General features: G+C 35.3%; 1 protein-coding gene and 1 long non-coding RNA gene across 2 annotated transcripts in view; one reads left to right on the top strand and one right to left on the bottom strand.

The window, feature by feature from the left end:
* LOC108735155 overlaps positions 1-10,046 on the bottom strand; it is a 480,326-nt gene that overhangs the window by 248,490 nt on the left and 221,790 nt on the right. The gene's annotated exons all lie outside the window — the stretch shown is intronic.
* The window catches only part of LOC108735153 (mannosyl-oligosaccharide 1,2-alpha-mannosidase IA), a 129,741-nt gene extending 119,695 nt beyond the window's left edge, over positions 1-10,046 (top strand). Inside the window, exons 2-8 of the mRNA XM_018466990.2 lie at positions 1,109-1,327; positions 2,755-2,934; positions 4,292-4,502; positions 5,206-5,430; positions 7,396-7,679; positions 7,762-7,878; positions 9,230-10,046. Of these exons, the coding sequence (XP_018322492.1) occupies positions 1,109-1,327; positions 2,755-2,934; positions 4,292-4,502; positions 5,206-5,430; positions 7,396-7,679; positions 7,762-7,878; positions 9,230-9,352 (1,359 nt within the window). The 3' untranslated portion in view covers positions 9,353-10,046. The remainder of the gene's footprint in view (positions 1-1,108; positions 1,328-2,754; positions 2,935-4,291; positions 4,503-5,205; positions 5,431-7,395; positions 7,680-7,761; positions 7,879-9,229) is intronic.

Here is a 10,046-nt window from a genome sequence, read left to right as displayed (position 1 = left end):
AACTAAGCAGCTGCATTGATAGAGAATGATTAATAACGTAAATGTAAAGCAGTTTGAGTAAGGGGTAAAAAATTTGAAATAAACCAAAAGTTACAATCCGAAGTCGGTCCTGGGCGTGAATTAGCATCACAGGTATTAGTACAAGGAGTTGCGATAATAACTAAGCAGTTGCATTGATAGAGAATGATTAATAACGTAAATGTAAAGCAGTTTGAGTAAGGGGTAAAAAATTTGCAAGTATACCAAAAGTTACAATCCGAAGCCGGTCCTGGTCGTGAATTGGCATCACAGGTATTAGTACAGCGAGTTGCGATAATAACTAAGCGGCTGCATTGATACAAAACGATTAATAACGTAAATATGAACAGTTTACTTGTTTTTGAGAAGCTTTAGATAACTGACAGTTCACTTTGTTTATTTAATGAAAATGTGAAACCCCATTTTTTTCAAATTAGATATATTTTAATTGCTTTATTGAACTGTATTATCCAAAATAATTCAGATAGACAACCACCTTTATGTAGATAAAGGTGATTTATGAGGGATTATTAACCAACCGCTGTGATTGCTGTCATTTCTTATCGAAATTTTACATTTGGTGAAGGTAATATATTGTAAATTTATCTTAGGAACAAATTTTATAATTAATATAAGATAATTTACGAGACGTTTGAGAAAAATAGACTGATTTCACTTTCTTTAGTTTTTGTTAGTTCAATAAGCGACGCTAAAATAAAGGGAATCCTTCTAGAAAATCTTCAGAGGTTTGATTATTTCAGCTCAGAAACTTTATTTTTTGACTCCTTGCTTACGATAACTTTTGATCAGAAAGTCATAAAGAACATCATATACGTACTTCAATTGCAACTAATTTGACCGGAGCTTATTTTCCATAAGGATTGTGAGGAGTCCTTTCAAATGTCAATATATATTAAACACGAGTACATTACCTGTTAAATAAGTGGCTAAAATATAAACATATTCTCTAATAGAGGGTAAAATTTGTAAAATTATGCGTCCCTTACGTTTATCACTCAAATTTATGTATGAAGCGAATAATTGATCGTTTTTGTAAAAATTCAAATTTTGAACTGTTTATTCTTTACAGATGATGAAACATGCCTGGGAAGGATATGAGAAGTACGCCTGGGGAAAGAACGAATTACGGCCAATTAGCCGACAACCACACAGTGGAAGTGTGTTCAATACATTGCCGATAGGTGCTACCATCCTTGACGGCCTCGACACCCTTTATATTATGGGATTACATGATGAATTCGACAAAGCCCGAGACTGGGTTATTAATGATCTTCACTTAGATGACATGGTAAGTTAAATTATATTACGTAGAATACAAAATATTATAACTCGTTATTATTATTTATTTAAAATTTCAAAAACGCGCACACCAAAAATTTAAAAATTGTGATTTGGGTTGACTAACATCATGAACGGCTAAATAGAATAATTACCAGATTCTCTGAAAAACATTTTTTTTTTAAACTGTTTAATCCACCCAACGCCAAAAGCCCCCTGTTACATGGCACGTGGAGTGGCATACCAACGCATTCTTTGATTTCTATTCATGATGGCAGGGGGTGCGTGGAATGCCGATCCACGCCACGGTCTGTAAACGTAGGGCGCGTGGAGTTGCAATCAACGCGCGGCGTGTACTACTTGCTATTTACTGCGGAGCGTCAATCCACTCTTCGTGAAACGAGATCGGCGAGTTTAGGAGCTACACAAAATCAACCTGGCGCGTTCTTTCCCGAGTATCGTCGGTAAATGTCAATAAAACGCATCTGCGTATCAAATCTAACCTATATGTTTATGTTAATTACATATGTTATGCATGTAGAAAGTTTAAATACAGTTTTTTTATATCTATAACATTTACCGACGGTGCTCGAGCATTCTACGCGTCGTATAACAGGAACCTTACACGTAGCCTGGATCGATGGTTCCACGCGTCGTATAATAGGGCCTTTACACGTAGGGTAGATTGATATTCCACGCGTCGTGTAACAGGTACCTAACGCGTAGCGTGGATCGGCATTCCACGCGTGGTGTAACAGGTGCCTAACACGTAAAGTGGATCGGCATTCCACGCGTCTTGTAACAGGGACCTTACGCGTAACGTGGATCGGCATTTCACGCGTTGTTTAACAGAGGCCTTAAGGTCATGTGAGACGACGCGTGGAGCGTGGATCGGCATTCCACGCGAGCTCCGCCGTCCTTAAAAGAAGTCAAACTAACCGCTAGGGCGCGCCTTCTCGTTCCAGGCTGCACCGAACCTGTTACACAGATAATAGACTGACATTCTATGCATCCTGTAACAGGAGTTTTATAAGGAGTGTACAACGGTTAATGGGTTACGCATGGAGCATCCGCAGCGAGTAGATTGCCGCTCAATGCGCCGCGTAGTGTAATATGACCTTAACGATGCTACTAATAAGTATTTTCATAGAAAAGCGATATATCCGTATGAGCATTCATATCATCCTCATCCTTATCCGCATCAACAAGCTGGACCTCACTAAAGTTCACATTTTCATTCCTATCCGCTAATGTACATCCGGTACAACCCTAGTTAACAATCGGCGAAGAAATCGTGTGCCATATACACAAATAAAATACAGTCGAATTGAGAACCTTCTTTTTTTTTTGTTTTGAAGTCGCGTTGGTTGAAAGGCATGATCGATTTTGTCGCCACAATTTCTTTAAAAGTTTAATTTTGTTTTCTTTTTATTGCAGTACTCAGACGCATCAGTATTCGAAGTGAACATTAGGTTCGTGGGTGGTTTGTTAGCGTGTTTCGCCTTAACCGGCGATGTACTGTTCAGAAACAAAGCTCAAGAAATTGCAGACAAACTACTACCGGCGTTCAACACACCGACCGGTATTCCTAACGCTTTGGTCAATTTTAAAACTGGGGTAAGTTGATGATTTTTCTGTCTTGAAGCATAATCTAAAGAAAACTGACCTCTAATAAAACGGAAACGATGAGGCTTTTATTCGTTGTAACTTTATATCAAATATGTAGGAAAAAAACAGGTTTTCGGTTACAGAACTTTTATTGTTACCTGAAGAGGCCACAGCGGGTGAAAAGGTGTAAAAATAAAAGTTTTATAGCCGAAAGTCACTTTTCCTTTTATATTCGAACATAGTAGGTGGGTGATCTATAAAGATGTGCAAAATAATACTTTTTGATTTGCTATTTCAAATGTAAAATACAAAATAGTTTCCCCTGTTGTATTTAAAATGCTAAATGCAAAATACGTATTTACAAAATATTTTTCTTAAATCGATACTAAGACTTTTTTTCTCATTTCTTTTTTTGTTTGAAATGATTGAGATATATTTTCTATATCTTTATGTTCTAATTTTCTCAGTATAGCAACAAGCAATTCCTGTACATGTTCCCTTATTTACCTTTAGCACCCGTTTTCATTTGCCAAAAGGGTATGACGCTGATGCCAAAATAGTTCCTTTAACATAAATCCTCATTTTAGTTTTGATCTTTTCGACATTGGAATAAGAAAAAGAAATGGAATTCATAGTTTCTTTAGGTCCATGGAATTTCGTAGTTCGAAACGTTTCGCCAAAAGGCACCTTCACTGGAGATCTGGAAGGTGTGTTAAGTTGGAACTGCGAAATTCCATGGACCACGAGAATGCAAACCGGAAAGCAATATCAAATTCACAATATTTTGGATTATCCATTTCCAAGGAGTTTAGAATTTTTTGTACTCTCTTCAGTCCAAGGGTTAGAAGGCCTTTTGCCTCCATATAACCTTCTAATAGCTTCAATGACCAATTTTCGTCCATTTTATACATATAACGTTTGATAGGTGATAAACAAAAGCAAAATTTAACGCCAAAAAAGGATTTTGCATTTTGCAAACTGAATATACATACGCCTGGAAAGGTATTTTAAATAAAATAAAATTGATTTTCTCAAAAAAGTGTAAATGGTATTTTGTATTTGCATTTTAAATGGGAATATTTTAAATAAATCGCATCTCTATAGTGATCAGGTACCCGCAGGTAACAAGAAAGAACAATATGTATACATAGTGGATAACGGAATAAGTGATTTGTTCTAGAAACAACCTGGGTGAATAACTCCAGAATGGCGACGAGCCGCCATCTTAAATTTCACCGGCAGTTGCATACTGTGTTAAAAATCCTCCAATCTTTTCGATAGCAAATTGAATTTTCAATCTTTTTATTTCAATAATAAATACAATATGTATATAAATATGTAATTAACTTTTTTGTCAAATTTTTAGGCAAGTAAAAACTACGCGTGGGCCAATGGTGGTAGTATCCTGTCCGAATTTGGAACACTGCACCTCGAATTCGCGTATCTGAGCGACGTGACCGGAAATCCGATCTACAGGAATAAAGTCGACCACATTCGCCAATTTCTTCGAACCTTGGACAAACCTAAAGGACTTTATCCCAACTATTTGAATCCGAAAACAGGAAAATGGGGTCAACGTAAGAGAATATTTGCAATTTAAATATTTAAATGTTCAAATATTCAATCATTTAAAATTAATGCAAAAGAAGATGTAATTTTTTAAAATTGCATTCAAAACATCATGTATCAATATTTAAAATTTATTCAAATATTTAATTTGGAAATTTGGATTTTCAAATATCAGATGGATTTGTTGAATATTTAACTGAAATATTTTATTTGGATGTTCAAATCAAATTATAAACAAATATTTGAATATGAAATATTAATCTGAAAATTCATTTTTGAATTTTTTTACCCTCTACACGGCACTACCTCAAATTAATGAGGGAAAAATTGTTGCTGTTGTCACACCCCCGCCGGGAATCGAACCCGGGACCTTTGGCTTTGGTCGATTGGTAGTTGTTGCTGTTGTCAACTCTCGTAGTTTAGTGGTCAGAACATTGGTGCGTAAAGCCAAAGGTCCCGTGTTCGATTCCCGGCGGCAACAATTTTTCCCTCATTAAATTGAGGTAGCGTGTAGTAGGTAAAAAATTCAAAAATGAATTTTCAGATTAATATTTCATATTAAACTAACTCACTTCTAAAAGTTCTCTAAATTGTATGTATGTTTAAATATTTGAATGCCTCCTTAAACATTAAAAATTCCGATTCCTACTTTGGAGTGGAATTTGCATGTTGGACAATGGATCATTTAATACATGCAAAATCGATTTTTAGATCATATATCGATGGGTGCGTTGGGAGACAGTTTTTACGAGTACCTATTGAAAGCGTGGATACAATCGAACAAAGAGGACGACGAAGCCAGACAACTTTTCGATGATTCGATGCAAGCAGTTATGCAGAACATGTTACAAAAGTCGGCAGGTGGTCTCACTTACTTTGCCGAACTCAAGTTCGATCGTTTGGAACACAAAATGGACCACTTGGCATGTTTCTCAGGTAATAAATACGTACCTATGGGGAAAAACGGTAATAAAAAACACATTTACCAATATTTCGCGACGACATAAAATAAAAAACAAAAAAAAACATTTTTTGTTTGCGGTAAAAATAATTATGATGAATAACAGTTTTAAAGGCGAAGTTATAAAGTAATAAAACTGTTGAAAGTTTCAGACAGAAACAATAAATCAATCGAGTGCGAACCAGACTCGCCAGACAGGGGTTCCGTTCCGTTGTAAAATAAACTATTTTTATTATTATTCTTATACTAATTCTGAAGCAGGCAACATTATACATTAGTTGCAGCTCATCCTTGACTAATTTGGTAACAAAACATGTCCAAAAGCAATGATTTTGATATTCCTCTAAAGTATTAATTTAGAAGTCAGAAGCGTTTCGTTCAGTTAAGAAAAGATTCTCTTGGCTCAAACTCGTTCAACTTCGAGCATTTTTAATGTTTTTAAAGAGGTGCATGGGTTGACCCAAAGCGAATGAAATATACATATTTAGCACTTGGATTTTACCCTAATTCTGAAGCAGGCAGCATTATATATCAGTTTGAGCTCATCCTTGACTAATTTGGAAAAAAACAAGTCCAAAAACAACGATTTTGATATTCCTCATCATCATCATCATCAGTTCTAAGAATGGTTGGACACGCACTTCCACTCTTTCCTATCCTGAGCTAATCTTCGTATTGTAGGCCTACCCCTGCTAACTCCCGTTTCTGCCTCTAATATGTCTCTGACTACTAATCTATCTCGCCTATTTATTATTGACTTCCATAGAGTCCTCTGTTCTCCTGTTCTTTCTAATATCTTTTAATTTTTCGTCTCCTAGCTTTATATTCATTCTTTCCCTAGTTGTTCTTCCCTTGCATACCAGTATTTTTGTATTACTTTTATTTATTTTCATACAGTACTGTTTTGTCAATACCGTTTCCATTTTATTTAAAGCTATTTTTAAAATGAAGTTGATGGTATCTTCGATGTATTGATTATAAATTAACGGTGACAGTGTGCATCCCTGTCTGACTTCCTTCCTAATATTTACTTCTCTACGTTATGGTCCTAGTTCTATAACTGCATGTTGCTCTTTATACAAGCTAAGCATCACTCTTCTATCTTTGTAACTTATCCCTACATTTTTAAATATATTTAACATCTTGTCCCATTTAACATTGTCAACAGCTTTTTCTAAATCTACAAGTCCTATGTGCACACTCTTTTTTTCCTATCGTTTTCTTTATTGTTATCCGTAAAGCTAGAATATTCTTCCAAATTATTAATTTAAGTAGAGTAGTTTTGCTTGTAAAGCCTTTTTCAACAATACCCCAGAAACATGGATGGAATTAAAAAACTTCTTGGCACTTTTGCATATAAGGCCTGACTCCACATATAACATCCGTCTCAGAGATAAAAATTTAGATGCTACGTGTGGATTTCAAGTTAATATCTCATTTTGTTTACATAGTTTGAAGTATTGTTTGCTATCCTGAGCTAATATTCGCATTTACCTAAAACTAGAACGTCCCACATCCTTAACTATTTGTAAACTACGTCTTCCTGTACTCCTCTTAACTCCTGTTTGTGCTTCTAATATCTCCAGATAGCCCTTCATGCCTGAGAAGGTATCCTACTAATATATCTAGCCTTTTCCTTATTGATTTCCATAGTGACCTCTGTTCTCCATTCTTTCTAACACCTCCTCATTTCTATCCATGGTATTCTCATCAGTCGCCTGTAACACCACATTTCAAACGCTTCTAACTTTTTCCTTTACTACACAGAAAATTAATGAAACTACCAGTAAACTCAACTAAAACGTAAATCGCTCCCCTGTTGAAATGCATTGACAAATAGATCATAAAATAACATTTATTAAAATTTCGTTCTATAAAATTTATAATACATAATTCTTTGTACCTCGCTTGTTATATGAATACCCTGTTTTAATTTTCAGGTGGACTTTTTGCCCTTGCTGCAAAGACTTTAAAGAACGACTTATCTGAAAAGTACATGGATGTTGCGGAAAAAATTACGAACACCTGTCACGAATCTTACGATAGAACTGCCGTGAAACTGGGACCAGAGGCGTTCAGATTTTCAGATTCTCTAGAAGCTCGCGCTTTAAAAATGAACGAAAAACAATATTTGTTGAGACCAGAAGTTATAGAATCGTATTTCATAATGTATCGTTTGACCAAAGACCAGAAGTACAGGGAATGGGGTTGGGAGGCAGCCAAGGTATGTGAATTTCCTCTTCTTAGCATTTCATCAGGAAATTTTCTTACTTACTTTTAACTTTCTGATAAATAATAATCTGCAGGCACTGGATAAGTATTGTCGGGTTCCCGGAGGATATTCGGGACTTAAAAACGTGTACAACGAAGAAACTGGACTTGACGATGTTCAGCAAAGTTTCTTCTTAGCTGAAACGTTGAAGGTAAGTCCTGTTTGTTGTTTTTTAATCATTTAAAAATTAAAACTTCTTGTCATTAACCATCAATTACTAGCCGAGAATCATATATGATGTGGCCAAGTCATTACTTTATTTTTTTATCACCTACAATTTCCTGACAATAAGTATCTCATGCGAGCCCAGAAACATATCGTTTGGCCCATGTCCTTTTTCAAGGACAAAGGAGAAATCCTATTACATTCAATCAGCCAATTACATTAGCAATAAGTTTGCAAACACATTGGCAGCTTTAGCATAAAAAAACTAATCAGTAAACTAATGATAACAATACGCAAGTCATTGCATAATTTGTTATATCGCACCATGATTTTAATCAATTGCAATCAATCAACAATTAGCAATTGTTCTGTTTTAATCAAGGCTGGTACGATAAAGGAAACACGGTTTTTATGTATTGGTGCAAATGAAATGATATGATATGAAATTTTGTTTAAGAAATATTGCTTTGTTTATTTTCCTTCTGTATGTTCCGTATCATCATCAAAAGGTCGTCAGTCCTAAGACTGGTTGGGCACGCACCTCCACTCTTTCCTATCATGAGCTAATCTTCGCATTTCCCTAAAACTAGAACATCCCACATTCTTAACTATTTGCGAACAGTAATTTAATCTTGGTCTACCTCTACCCCTCCTAACTCCCGTTTCTGTCTCTAAAATGTCTAGACCTTCACGCTGGAGAAGGTGTCCTACCAACCCATCTCGCCTATTTCTTATTCACTTTAGAGTCTTCTCTTCTCCTATTCTTTCTATTGCTTCTTCATTTCTAACCCTCTCTATCCACGGTATCCTCATCATTCGCCTGTAATACCACATCTCGAAGGCTTCTTACCTTTTCTTTTCCGCAGCGCCCACCATCTACGTTTCACACCCGTAGAACCCCCTTTCCAAACATACACATTTAACAATCTTTTTCGAATTTCTAAATTAACTGTTCGTGAGCATAGAAGTGACTTCTTCTTAATTATCGAGTCCTCTGCTTTATATCCCTACTACTCCTTTCGTCCTGACTTTTCTGACTTCCTAGATAACTAAAATGAGCCACTCCTTCTAATTTTTAGTCACCTATATTTATATTCGCTCTTTCCATTGGACCAAATAATATGTTTCTGGACTCGTATAATATGAAGATGTTATGTAAGATGGTCTCCCAACGACTGCATTCCATTTATAAAAGAGAATAGTCAGGCCCTTGAATTTACAGTTCCTTTTACCTAACATTTATAACTATTTATCTTTTTCTCATCATTTTTAGTATAATTCTATTTAATCGTAACATTTCTTTTAATGCATTTTCTTGTATCGTCGTCTCGTTTCAGTATTTGTACCTACTGTTCTCGGACGACAACCTGATATCGTTGGACGATTGGGTTTTGAACACCGAGGCGCACCCTCTACCCATAAAAACGGTCAACCCTTACTACAGGGAGACTCCGATGTGAGCGCACGTGTCGTACCGACGCCAGTGCAACAATGATAGTGATGTTGACGTAAATAATGTTAATAATAATAACAATAATCGAAGGACAAATTAATAGGAAAATTATTTATTCGACTAATATATTAATTAAAATATGCTGTAATTAATTCTATAAAAAAGTAATTTACCAAATGCACGTAAACGTGGCCAGGGGGCGGGCCGGCCGGGAGGTAATACGGAACATTTATTTCGAAGGACGATATATGTACATACAAACATGTATGGGGGGTAGGTACGTATGTATGTATGTATGTATGTATGCGTGAATGTGAGTGTCTTACATAGACTTTGTGACGTAACACTTTTACTTAGATATAAATAATAGTAATTTCATCCGATATCTGTGATCAGTGCAGAACGTTGTAGATATATACATATACTTTACATATATATATTCATATATGAAGAATGTTACACTAATTAATTAATTAATTATTATTGATTATTACTATTCTTTTTTTTTCCCTTGTAAATCTATATCTAGCAGAGTGTTTGATGGACTTATCGACTTAATTATTAAATAGATCAATAATTATTAGTTTAAAATGTAGATGGCACGGTACAAGACTTTTGCCTATCTATTACCTGTGAATTTAGCTCATCAACTTTTTATTTTAATTACTAAAATTTAAAATACAAATAAAATTGCTAAATTA

Source organism: Agrilus planipennis, unplaced genomic scaffold (genome assembly GCF_000699045.2).
Source record: "Agrilus planipennis isolate EAB-ADULT unplaced genomic scaffold, Apla_2.0 scaffold102, whole genome shotgun sequence".
In the NCBI taxonomy this organism is placed as follows: domain Eukaryota; kingdom Metazoa; phylum Arthropoda; class Insecta; order Coleoptera; family Buprestidae; genus Agrilus; species Agrilus planipennis.
The sequence above is the reverse complement of the archived record's forward strand: the minus strand, read 5'-3'. Positions and strand labels throughout refer to the sequence as shown.